Source organism: Oncorhynchus mykiss, chromosome 9 (genome assembly GCF_057628025.1).
Source record: "Oncorhynchus mykiss isolate SJ-2025 chromosome 9, ASM5762802v1, whole genome shotgun sequence".
In the NCBI taxonomy this organism is placed as follows: domain Eukaryota; kingdom Metazoa; phylum Chordata; class Actinopteri; order Salmoniformes; family Salmonidae; genus Oncorhynchus; species Oncorhynchus mykiss.
In genome coordinates, this window is record NC_143030.1 from 15633916 (window position 1) to 15649083 (window position 15168).

At 39.9% G+C, this 15168-nt stretch overlaps 1 protein-coding gene across 1 annotated transcript; it reads right to left on the reverse strand.

Moving 5' to 3' along the window:
• Positions 1-5845: 5845 nt before the first annotated feature.
• LOC110531492 (C-type lectin lectoxin-Thr1-like) lies at positions 5846-14697 on the reverse strand. Its single transcript, XM_090183663.1, has 3 exons — positions 14409-14697; positions 6338-6435; positions 5846-6032 (listed from the first exon to the last, which is right to left on the reverse strand). The coding sequence occupies exons 1-3, from the start codon at positions 14695-14697 to the stop codon at positions 5925-5927; spliced, it is 495 nt and encodes a 164-aa protein (XP_090039789.1). The 3' UTR covers positions 5846-5924.
• Positions 14698-15168: the final 471 nt, after the last annotated feature.

The following is a 15168-nucleotide window of genomic DNA, read 5'->3' on the forward strand; positions in this document are numbered from 1 at the left end:
TACAACTTCCTACCACTGAGCTGTTGTTGCTCCTAGACGTTTCCACTTCACAATAACAGCACCTAGAGTTGACCAGGGAAGCTCTAGCAGGGCAGAAATTTGATGAACTGACTTGTTGGAAAGGTGGAATCCTATGACGGTGCCACGTTGAAAGTCACTGAGTTCTTCAGCAAGGACATTCTACTGCCAATGTTTGTTAAGGAGATAGCACACCGCCATGCAATCTTTTACACACCAGTCAGCAATGGGTGTGGCTGAAATAGCCGAATCCACTAATTTGAAGGGGTGTCCATATATACTGTGACAATTCTCTTCAGGTTTAGGAGAGTTTGTACACAAATGCAGTGGGAGACCTACACAAAATAACACCAGAGCGAGTTCTATCAAACAGGATAGTACTTAAATGTTTGTTTCTGGAGCGCCCCAGGTCGCAGACTTGGTCCAGGATAGCAGGGTTCGGTACACAAATCGAGTCCAAAACTGCCAACAGGTAAGTCCAAACAGTCCAGGGGTCTCATTTACAAAACTGTGTGGAGGATTCAAGTTAAAAGGTGGCGTATGGACGAAACACAGAAAGTGCTTTCTCACAAAAAATATTCTGATTGATAACACAGTGCGCACACGTCCCATGCCGGTTTCCCTTTATAAATCAGAATCAACTGTAAATTTGGCGCACCTGAGCAAGCGTCTTATCCCACCCTTTTAACGGCCATAGTTATTTATAAATAGTCAGTGAAAGGCCCATAATTAATATTCATCCATACTGATTGCATGATGACAATGACTGCAAATCCTGACAGAAAGTCAGGTGAAATGAAAGTTCTTGTAGGGGAGGTTGAAGAAAGAAAAGTGTATTGTTTGGTGGACACAGTGTGGGCATTACATATGACAAAAAGGCGTTAGAGTGGCAGCCGATGTGAAAGAAGGTCGGACCCTCTCAAAAATAAAAAAATAAGTGGTCCAACATAAAAGTGGAGGCCAAAAGGTGCATAGCCTTATACAGACAAGGTGTTTGTGACACAGTCGGGGGAAAGGGGACACCGGAAATAACCCCTTGATGAGCAACTCGCCAGTATTATAGGGGAATCCCTCCTGAATGGAGTAGTGACAGAGGTGGAGGGGACACGGGCATGCAAGACACACCAGATGATCCAGGTATGTAATTAGTATTTCCTCGTTTGAAAAGAGGTCAACCAAATGCATTCAAGTTGTGTTTAAACATTTATTTACACAAACAATTGTGACATTATCTATTGTTTTTAGTCGCTTGCTTGTTCCAGCAGGGTCGGTGGTTCTGCAGCTGAACAGGAGCTGAGTGTGCCCATCTCCGCGTCACAACCTCCAACGGCCGTGTCCTCACAGATACTGTCCTGCAAACGCAAAGAGACACCATCAACGCTATTAACGAGGTTGCCAAGGAGTTGAAGTGGGACAGGCACGGCTTGGTTTCTGCGGGTGCTTCTCTGTAAAGCTGGGCCCACTACAGCACAGAGATCCAAGAGAACAGTTTGTCCTACTTAGTTTGTCCTACTGTTCACATGATTTATGAGAATACATTTCATAACATGCAAGTATTGTTTAATAATTACAGATCCAATTAAATATTATTCCAGATTATCTGTACAACATATTTGAGGGGTTCTTTTGCAAAAACAGATATCTCCGTTTGTATTTATTAATCTAAATCATGTTTTTTGTGGGGTTTTTTGTCTGCAATCTAGGGAACTCTTCATATATAATACGTGAGAGGTAATATTTTGATTTATTTTACACAATTGTATCAATTTCAAAGTGTTTCTAAAGTTTCATTCTTCTGCCATAGAAGTCGCAGTTTCTCATTTCTCCAGTTTATGTGTGTACCTATGGGTCAAAGTGTCCGTGGAGGACTGCACATTCTCCCATCAAGTTTGTTTGTTGTAAATTTGCTTAGAAAGTGGAGTAAACCTTCTTTTGTGCATACGCAAAGTTTATTAATGAGGCCCCAAGTCATACACGGTAAATCCAGCAGATGTAATATCACTTTCTCATTCTCAATGGTTCACAGTTCCACAGCTCCTAGCTCTTTCTTCCTGGTGTGGCTTAACCCCTTACAGTGCCTTGCGAAAGTATTCGGCCCCCTTGAACTTTGCGACCTTTTGCCACATTTCAGGCTTCAAACATAAAGATATAAAACTGTATTTTTTTTTGTGAAGAATCAACAACAAGTGGGACACAATCATGAAGTGGAACGACATTTATTGGATATTTCAAACTTTTTTAACAAATCAAAAACTGAAAAATTGGGCATGCAGAATTATTCAGCCCCCTTAAGTTAATACTTTGTAGCGCCACCTTTTGCTGCGATTACAGCTGTAAGTCGCTTGGGGTATGTCTCTATCAGTTTTGCACATCGAGAGACTGACATTTCTTCCCATTCCTCCTTGCAAAACAGCTCGAGCTCAGTGAGGTTGGATGGAGAGCATTTGTGAACAGCAGTTTTCAGTTCTTTCCACAGATTCTCGATTGGATTCAGGTCTGGACTTTGACTTGGCCATTCTAACACCTGGATATGTTTATTTTTGAACCATTCCATTGTAGATTTTGCTTTATGTTTTGGATCATTGTCTTGTTGGAAGACAAATCTCCGTCCCAGTCTTAGGTCTTTTGCAGACTCCATCAGGTTTTCTTCCAGAATGGTCCTGTATTTGGCTCCATCCATCTTCCCATCAATTTTAACCATCTTCCCTGTCCCTGCTGAAGAAAAGCAGGCCCAAACCATGATGCTGCCACCACCATGTTTGACTGTGGGGATGGTGTGTTCAGCTGTGTTGCTTTTACGCCAAACATAACGTTTTGCATTGTTGCCAAAAAGTTAAATTTTGGTTTCATCTGACCAGAGCACCTTCTTCCACATGTTTGGTGTGTCTCCCAGGTGGCTTGTGGCAAACTTTAAACAACACTTTTTATGGATATCTTTAAGAAATGGCTTTCTTCTTGCCACTCTTCCATAAAGGCCAGATTTGTGCAATATACGACTGATTGTTGTCCTATGGACAGAGTCTCCCACCTCAGCTGTAGATCTCTGCAGTTCATCCAGAGTGATCATGGGCCTCTTGGCTGCATCTCTGATCAGTCTTCTCCTTGTATGAGCTGAAAGTTTAGAGGGACGGCCAGGTCTTGGTAGATTTGCAGTGGTCTGATACTCCTTCCATTTCAATATTATCGCTTGCACAGTGCTCCTTGGGATGTTTAAAGTTTGGGAAATCTTTTTGTATCCAAATCCGGCTTTAAACTTCTTCACAACAGTATCTCGGACCTGCCTGGTGTGTTCCTTGTTCTTCATGATGCTCTCTGCGCTTTTAACGGACCTCTGAGACTATCACAGTGCAGATGCATTTATACGGAGACTTGATTACACACATGTGGATTGTATTTATCATAATTAGTCATTTAGGTCAACATTGGATCATTCAGAGATGCTCACTGAACTTCTGGAGAGAGTTTGCTGCACTGAAAGTAAAGGGGCTGAATAATTTTGCACGCCCCCATTTTTCAGTTTTTGATTTGTTAAAAAAGTTTGAAATATCCAATAAATGTCGTTCCACTTCATGATTGTGTCCCACTTGTTGGTGATTCTTCACAAAAAAATACAGTTTTATATCTTTATGTTTGAAGCCTGAAATGTGGAAAAAGGTTGCAAAGTTCAAGGGGGCCGAATACTTTCGCAAGGCACTGTAAGTACACTGACCTGTTCACCATAGACAACAGGGAGGACATAAGTAAATTGATAAATACTTTTATTGTGCAAAGAGTGTGCAAAGCTGTCATCAAGGCAAAGGGTGGCTACTTTGAAGAATCTCAAATATAAAATATATTTGACTTGTTTAACACTTTTTTGCATACTACATGATGCCATATGTGTTATTTCATCATTTTGATATCTTCGGTATTATTATACAATGTATAAAATAGTAAAAATAAAGAAAAACCCTTGCGTGAGTAGGTGTGTCCAAACTTTTGACTGGGCTGTATGTTAGCCAGTTATCCACACTTCCTGCTGGGACTGTCAGTGGCAACTTAAGAGTTGGAACTGCATCAGGCTTCAGTACAAGAAACGTGGCATAAGTTCGAGTTTCAGCAGGTTCTCCAAGCACTCTTTGTGGTCAACTTTGGTTTCATCCTCAGCTTGGGAAATTAATGTAACCCACTTCCCCATAAATCTTCCTTTTTGGGGAAGTTAAACAACTGCTGTAAATTACAATGAGTAGGTGAGCTGACATCATCTCACTTGAGGCAAAGCAAAACCAAGTGATTCAGCTCAACAGACAGCAATAAAATAGGTTTTTCAGTCTCTAGTGATAGTAAATACCCCTGACTTATTTAAAATGTTAATTCAATTCAATTAAAATGTAGTGTTCCCTGTGCATTCACCTTCATGTATTTTATTTAAATATTTGATATGTCTCAGTTCAAAGACAGACAGGTCTTCAAATGATGTGTCTTAATAGATTTAATGTTGAAAACGTGTTTTTTTAAACATATCATACCCTATAGTTTGTAAAACACTGTTGATTTGAACCCTACTGTTGTATTTTGTGGTTGTGATGAGTAGTTATCTATTAAACATGACATTACGGTACGGTAATATAAAGTTGCTGATTCTTAACTTCTAATCAACCATGTCAGACTCAGAATTGACTTCAATCGTATTTCACTTCATTAATGTAATTACATTAACAGTAGTTTAAAGAGTAAGACAATTATTTGTTAACATGTTTATATACTGTATATCCATACTAGAGTAGAAATGCAGTATGAAATGGAAATAATATCACTGTAAGAATGGTTTAAAAATACATTATAAACCATATGAAAATAATTATGAATCATAATAAAAATAAAGTAGTTAAAACATTTTTAAAAAAATGTTACTATCTATCAATCACACAGTTTCATGTTAAGATAGTTGTGTACTCTTAGAAACTGAGAAATAACAAGTAAAGTAAATACATTGAATCAGTAACAAGAAAGGTGAAACATTTAGACATGTCTTGGAATTATAGTTTGAACAATTCATAACAGCATTAAGTGCGAAAACCCAATCCAAATGCAATTTGACATAATGTATCATTATTACAAAATAACTACTGGCTAGAGTGTGAAAATTAGAATATAAGGGATATGAGACAGTAAGAAAAAACTAAGGGGACGTGACTGAGGTGAAAGACAATATTTAATATCCAAATTGGTTAGAATCAGGTGAACGTTAGGGTTAAGAATAGGGTTACGTGCTATGATGTGTACAAACCCTGGATGACTGGCATCGTGCTCTGTATTCAAGATACTGGTGCAGCTATCTTGGCACTCCTCCCCAATTGTAAAAATATTTTGGAAGCTATAGAAATGCATTTATTAATGTCTACATCCGTTTTGACATATTTATTCTATAACAGACACCTTAATGCATACTTTAAAATTATACTATGTAAGCTGAACATAAAATTGAAACAACATTTTTTAAAAACATTCCGTAAAGTATTTATTTTTGGAGAGTACTAATGTTCCTGTCCCCACTACAACAAAACATACTTAAAAACATGTAATTTTGTCCTTGAACATTTTAATTGAAATACTGTAGAATTCTATTCAATTCCATTGGAGGACTGCTCCTACTAGGGAGTGCCAATATGGCCGACCGGTGGCTTCAAAGTCTCTCAATGGCCAATAAATACTGTAGCATCAACAATCCAGGGTTTATATACATCATTGGTTATGTGTTTGGTTAAGGTTAGGGGGTTGGTTAAGGATATTGTTAGGGTTACGGTAAGGGTTAGTTTTCAGGGTTTTGGCAAGTCGAACTGTAAATGGGATGTTGGTCAGAAAAGTCCCCTTAGTCTCTACTGTAATAGTATTTACAGCTTCATACTCGGTTCAGTTTCTCCTTCTTACTTCTTCCCCTTTTCTTCCTTGTGGAAGATCTTCCCATCAGGCTGCTCCTTCCATCTCAATTTGACATCATCAGACATCCCCTTCTCAGTCAATTCCTTCTTTATCTGAGGAACACAAACAGAATTTTGTTTATTGGCTGGTCTACCAACTATGCAGTCAGTACTGGCTAACACTTTACTGCATGCATTTATAATCTATTTATAACAGTTATATAAGACATTATAAAATCAGTCATAGACAGTCATAAACATTATGGTCGTTATAGATAACAGGTAAATCTGTAGTCAATGGTATATAATTTAGCTAGATACTGCAGTAACCCTTTCTCACTTGTAACCCTCACTTGTAACCCTTTATCACCACTAAAATGGCTCTAATTTCTCAACGAGGAAGAGAAGGTGAAATTTACCTGCTGCAAGATGGCTTCCTGAATGGCAGGATCAGTCAGGACCATGTTCTGGTCTTTTGGGGTCAGCTTCACTCGCACCACCTGCTGAGTCTTCGTCACTGCGGGAGCTAACAGAGACGGTGCCAGAGACGGCGCCAGAGACAGAGACAGAGCAGACCTAACTCACTCTATTAAATTAATCATAACAGGAACATTTTACATTAGCTAGAAATTCAAAAGGAAATTATCTTAACAGAGAAAAATGTCCTCTGTGTGCTACCTATATCCCCCCACTAGAATCCCCATACTTTAATGAAGACAGCTTCTCCATCCTGGAGGGGGAAATGAATCATTTCCAGGCCCAGGGACATGTACTAGTCTGTGGCGACCTAAATGCCAGAACTGGACAAGAACCTGACTGACACCCTCAGCACACAGGCGGACAAACTCCTGTCTGGAAATGACAGCATTCCGTCCCCAATATGCACCCCAGGCACAACTAAGACAACATAACCAACAAAAACGGGTCACAAATCCCGCAGCTCTGTCACATGCTGGGTATGTACATAGTCAATGGTAGGCTTCGAGGGGACTTCTATGGTAGGTACACCTACAGCTCAGCTCATCCCTTGACAGTAGTACTATAGACTAATTAATCACTGACCTCAACACAGAGTCTCTCAGAGCATTCACAGTCAGACCACTGACACCCCTATCAGATCACAGCAAAATCACACTACAGGAATAGAGCAATGCTCAATAATGAGGCATCAAAGCCAAATGAACTGAATAAAAGTAAGAAATGCTATAGATGTCACGACCTCCGCCGAAGTCTGTCCCTCTCCTTGTTTCTAGCCATCGCCGATCCACTTTTCATTTTCATTTTGTTTTGTCTTTGTTTTACACACCTGGTTTCAATTCCCCAATTACATGTTCATTATTGAACCCTCTGTTTTCCCCATGGTTTTTGTGCGTGATTGTTTTACGTATGTTCGGCCCGTTATTGTGGGCTCGGTATTACGACATGTTATTTGGAATATTTGAGTAAAGTTACTTGTGTTACTCATCTCTGCTGTCCTGCGCCTGACTCCTCTGCACCAGCTCCACCCAGACCATTACAATAGATGGAAGGAAAGTATGTGGAAGCCTACCAAAAAACTATTAGGCAACAACAAATTCAAACCCATTTAGACAACTTCCTGGATCAAACTTTCCACTGTAATAGTGAATGTGTAAACCTGGCAGTAGAAAACCTAATCAGTGTATTTGACCTCTCAGCTTCACTATGAAATAAAACATAAAATTAATGACAAATGGTTTAATGAAGAATGCAAAAATCTAAGAACGAAATTGAGAAAACTATCCAACCAAAAACAGAGACCCAGAGTCTACGCCTTCACTATGATGAATCACTAAAACAATACAGAAATACACTACGGATAAAGAAGGAACAGCATGTCAGAAATCAGCTTAATGTAATTGAAAAATCCATAGACTCTAACCACTTCTGGGAAAAACACTAAACAAACAACAACACAAAGAGTTATCCATCCCTATAACAAAGAACAAACAGCAAAAACATATGCAGTTGAAGTCGCATTTTACATACGCTTAGGTTGGAGTCATTAACCTCTCTAGGGTAGGGGGCAGCATTCGGAATTTTGGATGAAAAGCATGCCCAAATTAAACGCCCTGCTACTCGGGCCCAGAAGATATGATATGCATAAAAGGAGTTTTGGATAGAAAACACTCTAAAGTTTCCAAAACTGTTAAAATAGTGTCTGTGAGTATAACAGAACTGATTTAGCAGGCGAAAACCTGAGAAAAATCCATTCAGGACGTAGTTTTTATTTTTAATTTTTTTTTTCTATTCAATGCCATTACAGTATCCATTGACTTAGGACTCCATTTGCAGTTCCTATGCCTTCCGCTAGATGTCAACAGTCTTTAGAAATCGTTTCAGGCTTGTATTCTTATAAATGAGGGAGTAAGACCAGTATGAACGAGTGGACCCTACCGTGTCGCAGAGCTTTTTCATGCACAAGTGCATTATTTGTTTACCTTTTATATTGACGACGTTATTGTCCGGTTGAAATATTGTAGATAATTTAGGCTAAAAAAACAACATGAGGATTGAATATAAACATCATTTGACATGTTTCTATGAACTTTACGGACACAATTTGGATTTTTTTGTCTGATTGTTTTGACTGCGTTTTTTGCCTGCGGATTACTGAAGGAAACACGCTAACAAAACTGAGGTTTTTGAATATAAACTTCATCGAACAAAAGGAACATTTATTGAGTAAATTAATGCCGTCTGATTGCCACCATATGAAGATCATCAAAGGTAAGGGATTAATTATATCTCAATTTCTGAGTTTTGTAACGCTTCTGCTTGGCTGGTTACTGCTTGTAATAATTTGTCAACTGGGCTATGTATGTTCTGGGCTAGGTATGCTTTCGCCGAAAAGCATTTTATAAATATGATACTGTGGTTGGTTTAACAAGAAGTTAATCTTTAAACCTATGTAAAATATGTTTTGTTTTCTGAATTTTTATAATGAGCATTTCTGTAATTGAATTTGTCGCTCTGCAATCTCACTGGATGTTGGCCAGATGGGACATTCGTGTCCCACGTACCCTAGAGAGGTTCATACTAGTTTTTAAACCATTCTGCCCATTTCTTGTTAACAAGCTGTAGTTTTGGCAAGTCAGTTAAGACATCTACTTTGTGCATGACACAAGTCATTTTTCCAACAATTATTTACAGACAGATTATTTCCCTTATCATTCACTGTATCACAATTCCAGTGGGTCAGAAGTTTACATACACTAAGTTGACTGTGCCTTTGAACAGCTTGAATTCCAGAAAATGATGTCATGGCTTTAGAAGCTTCTGATAGGCTAATTGACATAATTTGAGTCAATTGGAGGTGTACCTGTGGATGCATTTCAAGGCCTACCTTCAAACTCAGTGCCTCTTTCCTTGACATCATGGGAAAATCAAAAGAAATCAGCCAAAACCTCAGACCTCCACAGGTCTGGTTCATCCTTGGGAGCAATTTCCAAATGCCTGAAGGTACCACGTTCATCTGTACAAACAATAGTACGCAAGTATAAACACCATGGGACCACGCAGCCATCATACCACTCAGGAAGGAGACGCATTCTGTCTCCTAGAAATGAACGTACTTTGGTGCGAAAAGTGCAAACCAATCCTAGAACAAGGACCTTGTGAAAATGCTGGAGGAAACAGGTATCTATATCCACAGTAGAACGAGTCCTATATCAACATAAACTGAAAGGCCACTCAGCAAGGAAGAAGCCATTGCTCCAAAACTGCCATTAAAAAGCCAGACTACGGTTTACAACTGCACATGGGGACAAAGATCGTACTTTTTGGAGAAATGTTCTCTGGTCTGATGAAACAAAAATATAACTGTTTGGACATAATGACCATTGTTATGTTTGGAGGAAAAAGGGCGAGGCTTGCAAGCCGAAGAACACAATCCCAACAGTGAAGCACGGGGTGGCAGCATCATGTTGTGGGGGTGCTTTGCTGCAGGAGGGACTGATGCACTTCACAAAATAGATGGCATCATGACGACGGAAAGGTATGTGGATATATTGAAGCAGCATCTCAAGACATCAGTCAGGAAGTTAAAACTTGGTCGCACATGGGTCTTCCAAATGGACATTGACCCAAACATTCTTCCAAAGTTGTGGCAAAATGGCTTAAGGACAACAAAGTGAAGGTATTGGAGTGGCCATCACAAAGCCCTGACCTCAATCCCATGGAAAATTTGAGGGCAGAACTGAAAAATTGTGTGCGAGCAAGGAGGTCTACAATCCTGACTCAGATACACCAGCTCTGTCAGGAGGAATGGGCCAAAATTCACGCAACTTATTGTGGGAAGCTTGTGGAAGGCTACCCGAAATGTTTGACCCAAGTTAAACAATTTAAAGGCAATGCTACCAAATACTAATTTGGTGTATGTACTCTTCTGACCCACAGGGAATGTGATGAAAAAAATAAATGCTGAAATAAATAATTCTCGTATTATTCTGACATTTCACATTCTTAAAATAAAGTGGCAATCCTAATTGACCTAAGACAGGGAATTTTTACTCTGATTAAATGTCAGGAATTGTGATGCTATATTTAAACTCTTTAACATCATTCTTAGCTCTGGCATCTTCCCCAAGATTTGGAACCAAGGACTGATCACCCCAATCTATAAAGTGGAGACAAATTTGACCCCAACAACTACCGTGGGATATGCATCAACAGCAACCTTGGGAAAATCTTCTGCATTATCATTAACAGCAGACTCATACATTTCCTCAGTGAAAAAAATGTACTGAGTAAATGTCAAATTGGCTTTTTAACAAATTACCGTACAACAGACCACATTCACCCTGCACACCCTAATAAATAAAAAAACAAAAAAACAAAGGCAGTCTTCTCATGCTTTGTCGATTTCACAAAATATTTTGTCTCAATTTGGCATGAGGGCATGCCATACAAATTGATGGAAAGTGGTGTTGGGGTAAAAACATATGACATTATAAAATCCATGTACACAAACAACAAGTGTGTGGTTAAAATTGGCAAAAAAACATGTTTCTTTTCACAGGGCCTTGGGAGACAGGGATGCATCTTAAACCCCACCCTCTTCAACATATACAGTGAGGCAAAAAAGTATTTAGTCAGCCACCAATTGTGCAAGTTCTCCCACTTAAAAAGATGAGAGGCCTGTAATTTTCATCATAGGTACACTTCAACTATGACAGACAAAATGAGAAAAAAAATCCAGAAAATCACATTGTAGGATTCTTAATGAATTTATTTTCAAATTATGGTGGAAAATAAGTATTTGGTCAATAACAAAAGTTTATCTCAATACTTTGTTATATACCCTTTGTTGGCAATGACAGAGGTCAAACGTTTTCAGTAAGTCTTCACAAGGTTTTCACACACTGTTGCTGGTATTTTGGCCCATTCCTCCATGCAGATCTCCTTTAGAGCAGTGATGTTTTGGGGCTGTTGCTGGTCAACACGGTCTGTCAACTCCCTCCAAAGATTTTCTATGGGGTTGAGATCTGGAGACTGGCTAGGCCACTCCAGGACCTTGAAATGCTTCTTACGAAGCCACTCCTTCATTGCCCAGGCGGTGTGTTTGGGATCATTGTCATGCTGAAAGACCCAGCCACGTTTTATCTTCAATGCCCTTGCTGATGGAAGGAGGTTTTCACTCAAAATCTCACGATACATGGCCCCATTCATTCTTTCCTTTACACGGATCAGTCGTCCTGGTCCCTTTGCAGAAAAACAGCCCCAAAGCATGATGTTTCCACCCCCATGCTTCACAGTAGGTATGGTGTTCTTCCTCCAAACACGACGAGTTGAGTTTTTACCAAAAAGTTATATTTTGGTTTCATCTGACCATATGACATTCTCCCAATGTTCTTCTGGATCAACCAAATGCTCTCTAGCAAACTTCAGATGGGCCTGGACATGTACTGACTTAAGCAGGGTGACACGTCTGGCACTGCAAGATTTGAGTCCCTGGCGGCGTAGTGTGTTACTGATGGTGTAGGCTTTGTTACTTTGGTCCCAGCTCTCTGCAGGTCATTCACTAGGTCCCCCCGTGTGGTTCTGGGATTTTTGCTCACCGTTCTTATGATCATTTTGTCCCCACGGGGTGAGATCTTGCGTGGAGCCCCAGATCGAGGGAGATTATCAGTGGTCTTGTATGTCTTCCATTTCCTAATAATTGCTCCCACAGTTGATTTCTTCAAACCAAGCTGCTTACCTATTGCAGATTCAGTCTTCCCAGCCTGGTGCAGGTCTACAATTTTGTTTCTGGTGTCCTTTGACAGCTCTTTGGTCTTGGCCATAGTGGATTTTGGAGTGTGACTGTTTGAGGTTGTGGACAGGTGTCTTTTATACGGATAACAAGTTCAAACAGGTGCCATTAATACAGGTAACGAGTGGAGGACAGAGGAGCATCTTAAAGAAGAAGTTACAGGTCTGTGAGAGCCCGAAATCTTGCTTGTTTGCAGGTGACCAAATACTTATTTTCCACCATAATTTGCAAATAAATTCATTAAAAATCCTACAATGTGATTTTCTGGATTTTTTTTCCATTTTGTCTGTCATAGTTGAAGTGATGATGATGAAAATTACAGGCCCCTCATCTTTTTAAGTGGGAGAACTTGCACAATTGGTGACTGACTAAATAATTTTTTGCCCCACTGTATATCAACAAATTGGTGAGGGCACTAGAACAGTCTGCAGCACCTGGCCTCACCCTACTAGAATCTGAAGTCAAATGTCTACTGTTTGCTGATGATCTGGTGCTTCTGTCCACAACCAAGGAGGGCCTACAGCAGCACCTAGATCTTCTGCACAGATTCTGTCGACCCAGTAAATCTCAGTAAGACAAAAATAATGGTGTTCCAAAAACGGTCCAGTTGCCAGGACCACAAATACAAATTCGATCTAGACACCATTGCCCTAGAGCACACAAACAACTATAGATGCCTCTGCTTAAACATCAGCACCACAGGTAACTTCCACAAAGCTGTGAACGAGCTGAGAGACAAGGCAAGAAGGGCCTTCTACGCCATCAAAATGAACATAAAATTTGACGTAACAATTAGGTTCTGGTTAACGTCTCTTTTCTGGATTTTGATAATTAGTGGGTATCGGCCTAATTCTTCTCTGCATGCATTATTTGGTGTTTTACGTTGTACCCAGGATATTTTTGCAGAATTCAGCATTTAGAGTCTCAATTTGGTGTTTGTCCCATTTTGTAAATTCTCTGTTGGTGAGCGGACCCAATACCTCAAAACAGTAAAGGGCAATTGGTTCTATAGTTGATTCAAGTCATTTTAAAGTACAAAAGGGAAACTAAATAAACAAAAGTATGGTTTGTATTTACAATGGTGTTTGTTCTTCACTGGTTGCCCTTTTCTTGTGGAAACAGGACACAAATCTTGCTGCTGTGATGGCACACTGTGGAATTTCACCCAGTAGATATGGGAGTTTATCAAAATTGGGTTTGTTTTCGAATTCTTTGTGGATCTGTGTAATCTGAGGGAAATATGTCTCTCTAATATGGTCATGCATTTGGGAAGAGGTTAGGAAGTGCAGCTCAGTTTCCACATAATTTTGTGGGCAGTGTGCACATAGCCTATCTTCTCTTGAGGGCCAGGTCTACCTATGGCGGCCTTTTTCAATAGCAAGGCTATGCTCACTGAGTCTGTACATAGTCAAAGCTTTCCTTAAGTTTGGTTCAGTCACAGTGGTCAGGTATTCTGCCACTGTGTACTCTCTGTTTAGGGTCAAATAGCTATCTAGTTTGGTCAGTTTTTTAATTAATTCTTTCCAATGTGTCAAGTAATTATCTTTTTGTTTTCTCATGATTTTGTTGGGTCTAATTGTGTTGCTGTCCTGGGGCTCTGTGGGGTGTGTTTGTGTTTGTGAACAGAGCCCCAGGACCAGCTTGCTTAGGGGACTCTTCTCCAGGTTAATCTCTTTGTAAGTGATTGCTTTGTTATGGAAGGTTTGTGAATCTGTGTGAATTTAAGTGTGCTCTCTCTAATTCTCTCTTTCTCTCTTTCTTTCTCTCTCTCGGAGGACCTGAGCCCTAGGACCATGCCTCAGGACTACCTGACATGATGACTCCTTGCTGTCCCCAGTCCACCTGGCCGTGCTGCTGCACCAGTTTCAACTGTTCTGCCTTATTATTATTGGGCCATGCTGGTCATTTATGAATATTTGAACATCTTGGCCATGTTCTGTTATAATCTCCACCCGGCACAGCCAGAAGAGGACTGGCCACCCCACATAGCCTGGTTCCTCTCTAGGTTTTTTCCTAGGTTTTGGCCTTTCTAGGGAGTTTTTCCTAGCCACCGTGCTTCTACACCTGCATTGCTTGCTGTTTGGGGTTTTAGGCTGGGTTTCTGTACAGCACTTTGAGATATCAGCTGATGTACGAAGGGCTATATAAGTACATTTGATTTGATTTGATTTGAATCGCGCACACACACACACACAATAACATATACTGTAACTCACCACCGTAGCAACAGAAGGGAAGTTTTGTTCCACATGTGTAGTCTTCCCATTTGCCTGATTTATCGAACATCGACACACAGTTCCCGTAGCGATTATTGGGTGCTCTTGAACGCCAGTATCTGAATGAAGAGTTACTCTGGTCCGACCAGCTCCAGTCTCTGAACAGGCCGATCCACACCCAGTTTCCCTTCGGTACAATGCTCCCTATCTTCCTGCTCTCAGCCAGGTTCCTCACACTGGCCATGTCTGTGTAGTGCTGTCTGCAGTAGCTCTGCCCTTCATCCCACGTCATACCTTCATTTGACAAGATGAACCTCTCAGAAATGATGGTTGTCTTCCCTGCAAATGTTTAACGTTGAATGTAAGTATTGAATGTAAGTATCATTTATAGTTATTTTTTTACCTTATTTTTTACCAATTTGTTACATTTGACTGTGTAAAACCTAGCAGTACTACTTATTTATCTGAGGGTAAGGCGGATACAAGACTTCAGAAAGTATTCATACCCCTTGACTTTTTCCACATTTTGTTGTGTTACTGTAGTGGGTATATTTATAATTTAGGATATTATAAATAACCCAAATGTGACTGATAATAAGACTAAGCAATTAGCCTATTAAAACGTTTATCTGACTCAATAAAGATAGTTGGTAGGATGCAAGAGACTATGGTTGAGTTACAGTAATAGGCAAATATCTGAGAATGGATTCAAAATACAATTGTATTTATTTACTTTGTAAAATGAATGGATTCACATACAAGA

Coding starts and splice junctions, on each gene's coding strand:
- LOC110531492 (XM_090183663.1), bottom strand. CDS start 14,697: ATGACGTGGGATGAAGGGCAGAGCTACTGCAGACAGCACTACACAGAC. Junction 6,436..14,408: donor ACTTCCCTTCTGTTGCTACG/GTGGTGAGTTAC, acceptor TAGCTCCCGCAG/TGACGAAGACTCAGCAGGTG. Junction 6,033..6,337: donor AGGAAGCCATCTTGCAGCAG/GTAAATTTCACC, acceptor TGTGTTCCTCAG/ATAAAGAAGGAATTGACTGA.